This window comes from Sorex araneus, chromosome X, assembly GCF_027595985.1.
Source record: "Sorex araneus isolate mSorAra2 chromosome X, mSorAra2.pri, whole genome shotgun sequence".
Lineage (NCBI taxonomy): Eukaryota > Metazoa > Chordata > Mammalia > Eulipotyphla > Soricidae > Sorex > Sorex araneus.
Window position 1 is genome coordinate 216,228,630 of NC_073313.1, and position 15,437 is coordinate 216,244,066.

Genomic DNA, 15,437 nt, shown 5'->3' on the forward strand with positions numbered 1-15,437 from the left:
TTATTCTAGAGACTAATAAGTGTTATCAAGTTTATACTAGCAAAAGGATATTTTGTAATTTCTGGGAAATAATCATGGGTTTATTAAATTTTATAGTCTATACATTATAGAGCTTCTTAAAATTCTGTGAAAACTTTAATTATAGATATAAATTATGGAAATCAATACACTACTATAACTCATTAGAATAAAATGCTCAAGATATTAAAGAACAAACCATAACAGAAGAAATAAGATTAAAATAACAACAAATTAAGTTTGAGGAGAAAAAGATTAATTCAAAGAAACAAATAAAATGCTCTAAACATTACCCTGGTAATAATGATTGCTGGTGAAGAAAGAAGTTATATTTCATATGTAAATAATAAATCTTTTTAAATTTAGAGAATATTTGCAAAATTGTTTGCATGTTTCTATCTTTTCTCTTCTATTCTTCACAGGAGCACTTTAAAATTCTATAACTCACCCTAAAAATCTTGAGTTATTGTTCATTGTAGAATAAAATGAAAAGCCTAAACAGGGTTCATAAAACAAAATGTCTCTTTTCAATAGCTTAGAATATATGTAAATCATAAAAAGCAAGCACATTAGCACATTCTACAGCTGCGAAAAGTGACCTTGAAAAACAAGAAAGACTTAAATATTCAGAAAAGTAACCAGAAGAAAATATGTTATCTTAAATTGTAATTTATTGATTTATTTATCACCTATTCTTTGACCCATGTCACTTCTTTTATTTAAATACTCCTTATCTTTACAATTCGCTGGTAATCTTTTCAACCCATTAGCTGACTATTAAATATAAGGCAATTTTAATCTATTTTATTTATTTATTTATTTATTTTAAAAAGCTGTCCTCAGGACTTACTCCTAATTCTATGTTCAAGGATCACACTTGGTAGTGATCATGGGACCCTTACCATATTACCCAGGTTGACTGTAACCAAGCCAAGCACTTTGTTCTCTCTACTATCTCTCTGATCCTAAAGGGTCTTCTTAAAAAAAAAAAAAAAAAGAATCAGTATATCCCATAGACAAAATCAAAGACACAGACTATTTTTCTATGGTTACCTAAAATTTGTATTTAACTGAATAACCTTTATTTTTAATGATACATTTTACAGCCCTAAAGTAAAAAGTAGAAAATGTTGTTGACCAAAGTATCAAGAACTTAAAAAGGGAAGATGAAGCTGCGTGGTAATGGTGCATTTTACTTTTCCAATGTGTCAGTAAATGTCACATTTCCATGTCCTATTCTATTTTTTTCTCCCAAGTAGATGCTTTGGAGAAATTGTTTTAAGTATTCTCTTGATATCTGAGTCTTTTTGATGTATTTAAAGTGTTTTGCCCCAAATAGTGATATCTTTTCATTTTAAAAGTTGAATTCCATATATTGAAAATTAATATATGTGACAAGATACCTACTTTCATCACTCTCATGCAACATAATTTTGAAGTTTCTAGCCACTGCAATCATACCAGAAAAAGAAATCAAAAGGATCTCATACCAGAAAAAGAAATCAAAATTGGAAAAAAATCAAAATTGGAAAAATAAATCAAAATCAATCATACCAGAAAAAGAAATTAAAATTGGAAAAAAGCTAATTTATCACTATTTGCAGATGAAATGATAATGTACATAGAAAGCTCTAAAGACCACCAGAAAACTCTTCGAAATAATTATTCTTAGAAACAACAACAACTTGGTAAGTTACCACCAAATTAATAGGCAAATATCTGTAGCATTGTTAAGCACAGACTGAATAGTAAAAAAAAGTATGGCACAAAAACTGAAAACAGAAAAGGAAAAAAAAAAAGAACCACCTCTTGACATATTATCTTAAACGAAAAATATCAATTAGGAAGGATATAAGTGTACCTGTGTATATTGTAGTGTTTAGTGCAACAATCAAGATATGGAAACGACCGAGCTACAGATGACTGAATCAAGAAATTGAGGTATATATAAAATGGAATAGTATGCAGTGTAAGCAACTTTATTTCATACAGTTTGTTAATGTGTAGGTATAACCATAGGGTACCATGCTGAGTGAATCAGTAAGAGGAGCAGATACAGAATAATATCTATCATATATAGAATATAAAGATATATATTAAAGGAGCAACAAATAGCCAAAAACAGAACTGGAGTTGTCCACAGAAATGAGTTAACCTGTTGGGTGAGAGGAGTGGAGAGTTAATAGGAGGGGCATTTCTTATACAAGTGTAGGAAGTGAACTTTCTGGTAGTGGGTGTAGTGTTGGGTCAGCGTATTCATGAAACTACTATAAATAATATTGCAATTATGGTGCCTCAATAAATACAGGGGAAAGTAATATCTTACATTCGATCACTGTATCACTGTATCACTGTCATCCCGTTGTTCATCGATTTACTTGAGTGGGCATCTGTAAAGTCTCCATTTGTCCCTACCATTTATAATTAAATCTTGTGTTTAATTTACATCAAACACAAAACTTTGTGTTTAAGATACACAGAAGTTATTTATACTTAAAAATCTATTATGTGGTATATGATCTCATAGATTGCCTAGAATGGCTAAAAATATTTGATCAGCCTGATAATCGTTCACATCCACGCTGACACTGTCTTGCTCATGAACAAATTACTCTGGGAATAATCTTTCTCGGCATTATTTAGTCAACGGAACTGAGTTTGTGGTATTAGTAAACAATTAGCTTCCATACATTTTCTTTATTTGAAGTCACATAATACAATAATTTCCTGAAATAGAATTTCCTTAGTTTTCCTCTGAGACTCACCTCCAGTCATCTTTGGTTAAATTTGCTAAGACATTCATTTCTTCTTCTTGCATAAGTCTATAAGCTGCACTCACATGGTGGTTCTCCAGGACTGAGCGATCATTATACAAAATGGCAACATCTGACCTAAGAAACAAAAATTAAATGTACAGTATAGTATAGACTTTCTTTAAACTTCATGGGTCTAAACAAGAGATAATTCAAATTCCAAGATTTTTTAGAGAAAGAGTCCTGTAACTTAATATTTAAACTTATGTCAAATACCTAGTTTTCATTTTTTTTACTATACAGTAACTTTTTAAGGACTATTTTTATAGTTCTCAAATGAAACAGAAATATGTGGGATGAGAGAAAGAGTGCAAATATGTTAAGGAGAAATTACATAGAGACAAGCAAGCAAGATACATGTTCAAGGGAGAACATTGGCTTGAAGAACAAGCCAAAATGACTATCTTGTAATATTTATCAACAAACCCATCACCTTTCCATCTGTTTTCATGTTCCTTTTTATGTGTATCAGAACTTAAAAGAGCCTTCATACTTTAGAACAGGTTTAAATTACTAGAAAAATTGAAATGAAGTTATAGAGATTTTCCATGTAATATCTACTCCATACATACATAATCTCCCTCTCTCTATCCCATCACCATCTCTCAGAAGAGGGTGGAACATTTGGCTGACATTCAGTGACACATTAATAGTATAGATAATCTGTATCTATAGTTTAATATATGTGGTTTATATCAGGATATCCTGTTATGTGTTCCATTGTTTCAACAAATCAACAAATGTATGATGATATGTATCCACAATTATATTATCAGAGAGTAATTATTTTTTCTTTTTGGGTCATACCCAGTGATGCACCAGGTTTCTCCAGGCTCATGCACTCAAGAATTACTCCTGGCGGTGCTCAGGGGACCATATGGGATGCTGGGAATCGAACCCGGGTAGGCCACGTGCAAGGCAAATGCCCTATTCGCTGTGCCATTGCTCCAGCCCCTCACAGAGTAATATTTATTGCCCTCGAATACTCCATAATTTTATTATTTCATCCTAGCCCCATATCATGTGACAACTACTAATAACTTACTTTCTCCAGTATACTCATATACTGGATTATACACTCATACAGCATGTGCCCATTTTATATGGCTTCTCCCTCATGTATTTCTATGAATTTCTAGCTCCATTAATTTTAGTATTAAATACTATTTTCCCTTTGTATCAAAATTTATTGTTCAGTATTGATTTTAATTTTTTATAATTTATGAAAATCTTGTCAAATATCTGTATTCAGGTCTTAAATTTTTGCTTTTATTCTTCCAGTTTGCCCTAGTTATTCAGACACTTTTATTATTTAATACAAAGTAATCATTTTTTTAATTCCATATATGGGCAGGTTAATTATATTAATCCTCTCTATCATCATTCAGGAGCTGTCACTATCTTTTCATCTCTAAATGTCTTATTTTATATCTTTTAATTGCTAAGTTTTTGTTTTTGTTTTTTTAATAATTGGAGGTGTTGGGTTGAGCCCAGCAGTGCTCATGAGCTATTCAAAGCTCTGTGTTAGGAGTGACCTTTGGTGGTGATCAGGTGCTCTTCGTGTTTCTGGGGATAGAACAAGGATTGGCTCTAATCAAGGCATGTGCTTTAATATCTGCACTATATTTCTTGCCCACTGTTTTATAATTTTAATACATCATGTAGTTTCTGTGTTGTTATTATCTTATTATCTTCTTTGTTAAAGTGATTACTTTAACATATCATCTTCTTTGTTAAAGTGATTACTAAGTATTTGATTCTTTTTTTTGTTTTGGGGATAACATCCAGTAATGCTCAGGGTTTACTACTGACTCTACAGTTAGGGATCACTCCTGCTGGTATTCTGGGACCCATCTGTGATGCTGAGTATCTGAGTGGAGCCAGCCAAGTTCAATATAAGAAACTTAACTCCTGTGCTTTTTGCTTGTACTCTCTGTCTTTCTCTGTATTTCATTTTATTAAACAGTTGTTAGTGGGATTTTTTTCATTCCTTCTTTCAAATTATTTTTGTATGCTGATTTTATACCATTACTTTACTGCTTTCATTAATGTTTTCTTATAGATTTTAAAAAGGGAGTCTAGAATATCCTCTGTATATTATCATATCTTCTGAAAACAATGATAGTTTGAATTCTCTTTGGATGTGGAGTTCTTTTATTTCTTTTTTTTAATTAATAGTTTATTTTTAATTAGTGAGTCAACGTGAGGGTACAGTTACAGATTTATACATTTTTGTGCTCATGTTTCTCCCTTACAAAGTTTGATAACCCATCCCTTCACCAGTGCCCATTCTCCACCACCAGTAAACCCAACATCCCTCCCACCCTCCCCAGTCCCGTCTCCCCCCACTCCACCCTGCCACTATGGCAGGGTATTCCCTTTTGTTCTCTCTCTCTGATTAGGTGTTGTGGTTTGCAATAAAGGTGTTGAGTGGCCATTGTGTTCAGTCTCTAGTCTATATTTGGCCCGCATCATCTTTCCCCCACATGACCAACAACCACATTTTACTTGGTGTTCCCTTCTCTGAGTTGCCCAGAATGAGAGAACAACCTCCAAGCCATGGTGACAACCTCCTGGTACTTATTTCTACTATTCTTGGGTGTTAGTCTTATAGTCTATTATTCTATAGTCCACAGATGAGTGCAATCTTTCTATGTCTGTCTCTCTCTTTCTGACTCATTTCACTTAGCATGATACTTTCCATGCTGATCCACTTATATGCAAACGTCATGACCTCATTTTTTCTAACAGCTTTTATTTCTTAATGTCTATTTGATCTAGCTAAATTCTCTAATAGAACAGAAGTAAGCTAAATTCTCTAATTGAACAGAAGTAAAACTAAATAGACTTGTTTATTCTTTATTTTAAAGAAAAGCACCTAAAATGTGATTGGAGATCCCTCGTGGTAAGGGAAATTCGTGCTGAAAGTGGATTAGTGACCGAACATGATGGCCACTCAATGCCCTTATTGCAGACCACAATGCCCAAAAGGAGAGAGAGAGAGAACAAATTGGAATGTCCTGCCACAGAGGCGGGTTGGGGTTGGGGGGATGGGACTGGGGGTGGGAGGGATACTGGGATCATTGGTGGTGGAGAATGGACACTGGTGGAGGGATGGGCTCCCAAACACTGCATAAGGGAAAAACAAGCACAAAATGTATGAATCTGTAACTGTACCCTCACTGTGACTCACTAAATAAAAAAATAAATAAATTTAAAAAAAAGAAAAACACTTTTGTTTTTTCACAGTTGTGTATTATATTAGCTTGGGCCCTATAGTATTAGGCTTTACGATGGTTGAGATGTATTTCTTCTAAGTCCTTTTTATTGAGATTTTTGTCATAAGTGGATACAGGATCATCTAAAGTGATTTTTCAGCAACAAGTGATAGAATATTTTTCTTTTATTGGTTATAATATACCACACGAATTTATTTGCATATATTGAACAATCCCCGGGAATAAATTTCTCATCCTCTTCATCTTGATGTATGATTCCTTTGATGCACTGTTGATCTTTACTAATATGTTAATTTTTTGAGAATTATTGCATCCATGTATATTATAGATATGGTGTAAAGTCTTATAAATGTTCGTGTGTGTGTGAGAGAGAGATGTCTTTGATTTTTGTCTCATGGAATATACTTGCAAGTGTACTTTATCTTCAAAATCTAAAGAGAATAGTCATAATGTACTTAAAGGATAATAAAATTCACAAGCAAAGTCATCTCTTCTTGTTGTTTGAACATCATATAATTTATATTTTTAATTTTATAAACTGATTCACTGTGTGATATATAGTTACAAAGTTGTTCATGATTGAGTTTCAGTCATCTAATGTTCCAACACCAGTCAGCCCTTCACCATTGTACATTTCCTGCAACCAATGTACCCCCCTGCTGCTAGTATGTCTTTATTACTGCGTAAGTAGAGCCTGCTGTGTGAGTAGCATATAGAGGAGTCAAGACTGAATGTGTTGGGCTGGAGAGATAACACAGCAGGTACGGTGTTTGCCTTGCACAAGGCTGAACTGGGTTCGATTCCCAGCATCCCATATAGGAATAATTCAAGTGCAAAGTCAGGAGTAACCCCTGTGCATCACCAGGTGTGACCAAAAAGGAAAACAAAAACTGAATGTGTTTCATCATTGAATGAATATTACATGGTGCAAGGTTGCACATAAAAAACCAAACCAGAAAAGATGTGGAATCCTAAAGGCAGAACTAAATAGAGGTCACCCAAGAAAAATACTAATAGAAGTTTGATAAGGTCTGAAAAACGCTACAATTTGTGACTCATATCATCAGTATATGACTTCAACTATAGCCAAGGATGTTTTTCTAGGACTAGTTCATCATCTGCTGCAAGTCTCTTTTTAAGGCAACAATATCATGCTTTATTAAGCCAGATTTAGTTGTAGAAAAATATAGATGATTTTGTCTTATAATTCCAATAAGATACAGAGAATGCAAAATGGTTTTAATATTTGAGATGGTCTTTGATTACCAAGAAAAGAAGACTGTAAGCAACATTTTAGTATCCATGGTAATATTCATTTAGAATTTTCATGAAGCAGAAATTACTTCCATTTGTTTACATTTTCAAGGATTTAATCAATAACAATATCTGTGTGAATCTGAATATAGCATTAAACTATGTTCTAAATTACTTTTAATTCATTGTAAATTATCAAGTAAATAGGTTTCCATACAAAAGTAATTCTAAATTTAAGTAATGATGAAGAATATAAAACAGTAGGATTATTGCTATCAGTGACATGCAACCTTATTTCTCCTTGGTCAGAATATTAGGCAACAGTGACAGTTTTTCAAAACTATGTTGTATTACTGGATTTGTAGTCATTGTATTTTTTTGTTTACAAAATTTTTAGTTTCTTCATGGAATACATTCTTTAAATAATTTATTCCAGTGTACATTTATAAGAAAACAAGAAAACACTGTGTTGTCTTCACTTTTTAAGGTTTTATTTTGGGGGGGGGGTCACACCCGGCAATCCATAGGAGTTACTCCTGGCTCTGCACTCAGGAATTACTCCTGGCAGTGCTCAGGGGACCATATGGGATGCTGGGAATCGAACCCGGGTCGGCTGCGTGCAAGACAAAAACCCTATCCGCTGTGCTATTGCTCCAACTCCTTAAGTTTTAAACTGTTTTTTGTTTGGTTTTAGACCACACCTGGAGTTATGATTTACTCCTGGCTCTGTGCTCATGGACCACTCCTGACAGTGCTTAGGAACCATACGTGTTGCTGGGGATCAATACATGTCCATGGTGGGCTGCATGCAAGTCAAGTGCATTACTCTCTGTATTATCTTCTGACTTTACTTTCACATTTTATATAGAGTTTCATAATATAATACCAGGGAGAGTGAATTCCTCCCGTCCTTCTTTCATTGTATCTTTCTTTTCTTCCTCTTTCTCTTCTTTAATTTTCATGTCCTTCATTGTTTCTCCTTTTTGGATAAGGAAACTTACACCCAAAACCAAAAGCTTGCTCCTGGCTCTTTGCTCTGGGATCACTCCTGACTTTGCTCAGGAAACCTGGTTTTGGCTACGTGCTCTGTGCCAGGTAAGTATCTTACCCATTCTACTATATCTACTATGCTAACCCTCCTTTTCTTCTTAAGTAAATTAAGGCTTTTTAGTTGTCAGATATTGGTAAAAACTGAAAACTAAAAGTAATAATTAACTGTAGTAATGAACTAACACATTAGAGAGAGCCGCTCTGTTGTAGCCATTTATTATTTATTTATTATCTTTTTACCTTTCAAAGAAGAAAATAATTCACTGGCAACAAATTACTTAACTCCTAAACACTTGTCCTACGTAAGTTCCAGTTCAAAAATCCAGTTAAAAAGATTATAAACTTTTAATCTGAATAAACCATACAAACCCCCACATACTCATGTTTATAGCAAACTTAATTTCTCAGTGCCAAAATTTGGAAATATATTATGGAACAGTTACATAATAAAACATTAATCAGCAATGAAACAAAGTAAGATTAAAAAGTCATGAAAAGACTAAAGGATTTGTATATATTGCTCCCCCCAAAAAACTCTATGTAAGCTTCATCTTATGTGATTTCAGTCATATGACATTTTGAAAAAGACAAATCTCACACATTAAAATCAGTGGTTGCAAGAAGAGAAAGAAAAGAGGAATAAATTATGATGTGTAGGGAATGCTTAAGGTAGTAAAACTACTGTGTATCATTTCTTAATTGTGAATATAAATTATTACGCATGGTATAACACATGCGTAAATAAGTGACCATTAACATAAAGACTTTGACTTATCAGTTGTAACTAATGTCCCAAACCAATGCAAAAAGTTAATAATGGAAATGGGATGAAGGATAGAAGTAAATTCACTATTTTCTGTTCAATTTTCCTATAACCCTAACCCTGCTCTGAAATAATTAAGTATATTATTTTTAAAATTAAATGGATAGACTAATATTTCTGTTTGGTTTTAGCTAACAAATATATAGAGATTTCTAGTGATTCTCTAGAGATTCTGGACACTTAACTTAATCTTTTTCCTAAGTATCTCTATTAAAGAAATAATAGAAATTTCAGACTTGAATACTGATGAATCACAGACCAAATTCTCCTGTGCAGGCACTGATATCTGTTTATCGAAAAGGAATTTAGAGCACTTTCTTTCTTTGGAGTTAATTATGTTCTTTCAAAATTTTATGTAATAAAGGCCTAAGACCTAGTACCTTAGAAAATAAATGTAAAGAGTTAAATTTACAACAGGTTCTAAATGTGGGACTATGATTCAATATGAACATATATGTATATACACACCCACATATGTATATATATAAAACAAAATTCATATGATTACACAATAGGAGATAGTCACTTAGAGTCAAGGAAAGATACCTTAGGAAAAAAACAACCCTGCTGAAACTTTGATCTTGAACTTCTGGTTTGCGAATCTATGAGAAAATACATGTCTGATAGGTGAATTAATCAATATATGGTGGTTTTTAATGGCCAGATATAGTAGACTACTCTCCACTGTAGTATTTGGACTTAATAGGTGCTACCATCACCATTATTTAAACCTGAACTCACATTCCTGCTATTTAAAATTTGGTACTTCATGCTGAGCTAGAAATAATATTTTTTTCATAATTTTCTCAGTAGCTTAATTTTTATTACACACAAATGCATAATGACACCAAACTGATACTTTAAAAGATATGTTTCAATTTTTTTTTTGGAGTTAAAATCTGACTTGTGTAATGGTTCACTGCGTAGGGGCTGGGCAGAGAAAAATTATCCCGCATTTTTAGATTCCTTGAATTGCTAAATATGCCCCTAAATATATACAATATCCTTAATAAATAAAATTCAATTATTTAAAGATTTGTAGTGTAAGGAATTTTACTCAAATCAATTACATCTAATTTTGCCGACAGCTTCATTATCATTTTAATATTCATAAAAATAAGTAACATGTCCAGTTTTGCCAGGACAATTTGTTAAACATGCTTTCTTTGCTCCACTTCACATTTCTTGCTCCCTTATCAAAGATTAGATGATCATATATTTGGGTGCAAAAAAATGGGCTTAGACCTCCACCTATCACCATGTACAAAAGTCAGATCAAAATGGATTAAAGACCTCAACATCAGACCAGAATCCCTAAGGTACATTGTAGACAAGGTCGGCAAAACCCTCCACGACATTGAAGCCACTGGTATCTTTAAAGCTGACATGCCACTGGCCAAGCAAGTGAAAACAGAGATAAATAAATGGGACTATCTCAAACTAAGAAGCTTCTGCACCTCAAGAGAAACAGTGACCAAAGTACAAAGACAATCTACAGAATGGGAAAGGGTATTTACACAGTACTCATCTGATAAAGGGTTGATATCAAGGATATATAAGGCACTGGTTGAACTCAACAAGAAGAAAACTGCCAATCCGATCAAAAAATGGGGTGATGAAATGAACAGAAACTTTCCCAAAGAAGAAATCCTAATGGCTCAGAGGTACATGAGAAAATGTTCAACATCACTAATCATCAGGGAGATGCAGATCAAAACAACAATGAGATATCATCTCACACCACAGAGACTGGCCCACATCCCAAAAAATAAAAGCAACCGGTGTTGGCGTGGATGTGGGGAGAAAGGGACTCTCCTGCACTGCTGGTGGGAATGCTGACTGGTTCAGCCCTTTTGTAAAACAATATGGACGATTTTCAAAAAATTAGAAATTGAGCTTCAATTTGATCCAGCAATACCACTCCTGGGAATATATCCCGGAGAGGCAAAAAGGTGTAGTAGAGATGACATCTGCATTTCTATGTTCATTGCAGCACTGTTTACAATAGCCACAATCTGGAAAAAGCAGAGTGCCCCAAAACAGATGACTGGTTAAAGAAACTCTGGTATATCTACACAATGGAATGCTATGTAGCTGTCAGAAAACATGAAGTCATGAAATTTGCATATAAGTGGATCAACATGGAAGGTATCATGTTGAGTGAAATGAGTCAGAAAGAAAGAGACAGACATAGAAAGATTGCATTCATATGTGAAATATAAAATAGCTGAGAAGTACAAGTTTGCAATGATGCAATTTCTGACAAATATTTCTCTGGACTTAGTTACTAAAATACTAAAATACAGAAATCCAAAACCGTGCGGCTGCTAGTGCGACCACTCAACCTCATAGCTCTTCATTCTCAGCAATGGAAAACAAATTATCAAATGCTTCCTTTTCAGCAGATCCGACTTTAGGACTTTAGGGGGGAGAAACTCCAAACAATAATAGTGAGTTTTGTTGAGATATTGAATGTAATCAAAGTAAGGTGAAGATAAAGTGAAATTTATTAGTTACACAGGCCGGGGGGGTGCTAGGGATGTGGGGGGGGTGCAGCTATACTGTGATTCTTGGTGGTGGAATATGTGCACTGGTGAAGGGATGGGTGTTCGAGCATTGTATAACTGAGACTTAAACCTGAAAACTGTGTAACTTTCCACATGGTGACTCAATAAAAAAATTTAAAAAAAATAAGTAACATGAAAAAGTTTTCCAGTTTAATTTAGAACTAACTTACCTTGTCTGAATATGAAAGTTGTTTGTGGTTCCTGTATGCTCATAATCATGAATGGCAGCAGCAAACACCATTGCTAAAATTTCCAGTTCGGTGAGCCAGTGCTAGTAAATGAAAGAAAGTCCATTATATTTTAAATCAGAGGTCTCCTCATAATTTTTTAAAAGATATTTTCATTGTTTCTAGCACTAGAAATCATATGAAACTATTTTTTATCAACTTTAATGTGTTTTTTCCTATTTCACATCTATTAATTGTATATAATGGGTGATTCATAAGGTCAATAGTCATTGAATGAATGTTGTTGATGACAGAAGCTAAAAATTATAATTTACCTTGTTATTTGGAAAATGAGCAATTTTCTGTGACTTAAGAGAAAAATTGACAGAATTTTTGAATCCAGTTTTAGCAATTTGAAATCTATTAAAATCCAATGATGTTTTTAATATACAGATAAACACCATTAAAATGTCTTTTGCTCAACATAATGAGAGTTGAGAACAAATTGTTCATCAGGGAAAATTAAAATATATTTTGTACTTAAATATTTAGAAGAGCTTTCAAAAATTTAACTATTTTCTTTTCATAACACATATAGTCTTACACTGTGCAATTTAACTTAATAACAATAAAAGAATCCTTACATAATTCAGACCACCCACTTCATATGCATTCACCATTTTTATATGATTGGATGCTTCAAATTTTTTCTTTGCTATTATCTAGGTGCTGAATCTTGGCTATTGATGAGATTACATGGTTGCGGGGGTGAGAATTTGTGTGTGTGGCTGCCAAACTACTGGAAAACTGGGAATCTGGGTGGAGGAGGCCCAGTCCCAATCTGAGCAGTCTTGGAGATCTCAGCCACAGGTCCTGGATACAACAAAGTAAAAAACAAAACTCCCAGAAAAGGGCAATGCAGAATCTCCTGCTCCCATGCCAGGCTGTCCTCACTAGGGCCTTCTCGTGTTGGGGAGAGGGGCTTTGAGTTTCCCTCCCCATCCCAAGCAGAGCCCCAGCAGCCAAAAACCTCCAGAACCCAGCCACAGCCATGCTCAAGGACACTCTCCAGATGCTCAGACAAGCCTCATCCATGAAGGAACCGGCAGAGGAACCCAGGTATGCAAGACCCGTGGCTGAGATTTCCAAGCCTGGTCGAATGGATACTGGGTCTCCATAACCCAGATCCCCAGTTTTCCAGTAGTTTGGCAGTCACATTCACAAATTCAGCCCAGGGCCATGTAATCTCATCAACGGCCAAGATCCAGAGACTATAAAACAAAGCTCCCAAAAGAGAGCAACAAAATTTTTCCTGGAGCGCAACCTCTTTATTTTTATTTTAGTTTTTATTTATTTATTCTTTTTCCAACACGGCAGAGCCTGGCATGCTACCCGTGATTTATTTGATATGCCAGAAACACTATCAACAACGTGCTCTTCATGTTCCTTGAGTGAGCAGAAGCCATTGGGCTACATTAGCACAGCACAGGGACAAATGAAGATGTTACTGGCACCCACTTGAGCAAATTGATGAACAATGAGATAACAGTGATACAGTGATTACTTAGGCAAATTAGGGAATGAGGTCACTCAACACTAACATTTTGCAGAGCACATTTACTGCATATGTGATATTGTAACCATATGGAATTTTAAAAATTAAAAATTAAAAAAATTGCACTGATTTCCCAAGTAGGGCTGGAGTGATAGCACAGCAGGTAGGGCTTTTTCCTTGCATGCGGCTGACCCAGGTTTAATTCCTCTGCCCCTCTCAGAGAGCCTGGCAATCTACTGAGAATATCCTGCCCACATGGCAGAGACTGGCAAGCTACCCGTGTTGTATTCTATATGCCAAAACCAGTAACAAATGGAGATGTTACTGGTGCTCACTCCAAAAAATGGATGGACAATGGGAGGACAGTGCTACAGTGCTAATTTCCCAAGTAACATAGTCACATTTTAGCTGCTCAATACTCAGATGAAGCAAGTGGTTACAAAGAGAACAGTATGGTTGCAGAAATTTTTCCATTGTTCTAAAAAGTTCTGTTAGAGGGCACAGTTAATAGCTGATGCTTGATAGGAGAAATGGAGGATACAAACTGCTTCAGAGTTTGCTATCCGAGGTCCTATCCCTGACATTGGAAATAACGACCTTGTACAAAGCAATAGAGAAACATAATGCAAACCTTATGAGTACTCTATAAGCCAGAGGGAGTACCAGAGGGACAAGGAAGCAACCCCAATGAGGGAGCAACAGTTAAAGACATCATTGCTGCAGTTCCCAGAGCTGGAGAATGCAGGCATCAGGAATCCAAGAAGCCCAAAGGGTGCCAGCTAAATGAGACCCTAATAAAAAAGACTACAATACATATTATAATCAGAACAATGAATCTATAGATAGATGTTCAATACCGAAAGCAGAAAGATCAAATAAGAACAGATGCAAGTGAGCATCCCTTAGATCTACAGAAGACTTATCAAATAAAACTCTATGGGCCTGACGACAGTGATGGGATATAGTGAAAAAAACTTAATGACATAAATGTCTTACCATGAATAGTTTATTGGTGAGAATAAAGTAGGCTAGACTCCCATTCAGAGTTGAAGGAACAATACACAACTCCATGAATAAAACATATAGTATAAGATTAATATCCAAGGACAGAGCAAACAGGGGACAGAAGGACTGATCAATGATTGAAATCTACCACAAGAGTATATGGGGCAGAGGGTAGGTATTGTAGAGAAGGGACCAGTATGACAATAATAGTTGGAAATGATCATGGTGGACAAGAACTGAGTGTTAAAAGACAGTAAAGGAATATACACAATAACCTTTAGTATCTGTATTGCAAACCACATGCCCAAATGGGTGAGTGAATGAGAGAGAGAGAGAGAGATGAGAGAGAAAGAGGGAGAAAGAGAGAGAGAGAAGAAAAGTGCCTGCCATAGAGGGAAGCTGGCGGCCAGGTGGGGGGGTGATGGGAGGGAAACTGGGAACTCTGGTCCTGGGGAAGGAATGGTATTGGAACACCATATGACTGAAACCTAATCATGAACAGCTTTGTAAGGGTCTATTTCACAGTGATTCAATTAAGTCTTAAAAAAATGAACGTACAAAGACTGGTAAGTAAATGCCATGTTGGAAAAAAATTCAAAATATAAAGAACAAAGATACAATGATTTTTTGAGACCTAAATGGGAAATGAATTGCCTATAATACATTTGCGCAATTGAGATATGTATATTTATATCAATTATATATGCATATATACATATATATACAATTTCTCTTTTATATTAAATGTAAACATATGAGAATAAAGTAAAATGAATCTGAAGAGGGTAAAACTTAATAGACCATCTTGATTAGTGTTGACAAATATAAAAGATTAAAGGCAAAACTATAGGAGAAAAAATTAAAGATTTTCATAAATGACAGAGGAATAGTCTTAATCTTTTATCTTTTCATATAACTACCATAGAATTTAATACAAAACAGGAAT

At 34.6% G+C, this 15,437-nt stretch overlaps 1 protein-coding gene across 6 annotated transcripts in view; it reads right to left on the reverse strand.

The window, feature by feature from the left end:
- The window catches only part of PDE1A (phosphodiesterase 1A), a 321,345-nt gene that overhangs the window by 32,781 nt on the left and 273,127 nt on the right, over positions 1–15,437 (reverse strand). For all 6 annotated transcript variants that reach the window (XM_055122320.1, XM_055122318.1, XM_055122319.1 and 3 more), the window contains 2 exons: positions 11,935–12,035; positions 2,784–2,909 (listed from right to left, as the gene is read on the reverse strand). In XM_055122320.1, coding sequence (XP_054978295.1) covers positions 2,784–2,909; positions 11,935–12,035 — 227 coding nt within the window. The remainder of the gene's footprint in view (positions 1–2,783; positions 2,910–11,934; positions 12,036–15,437) is intronic.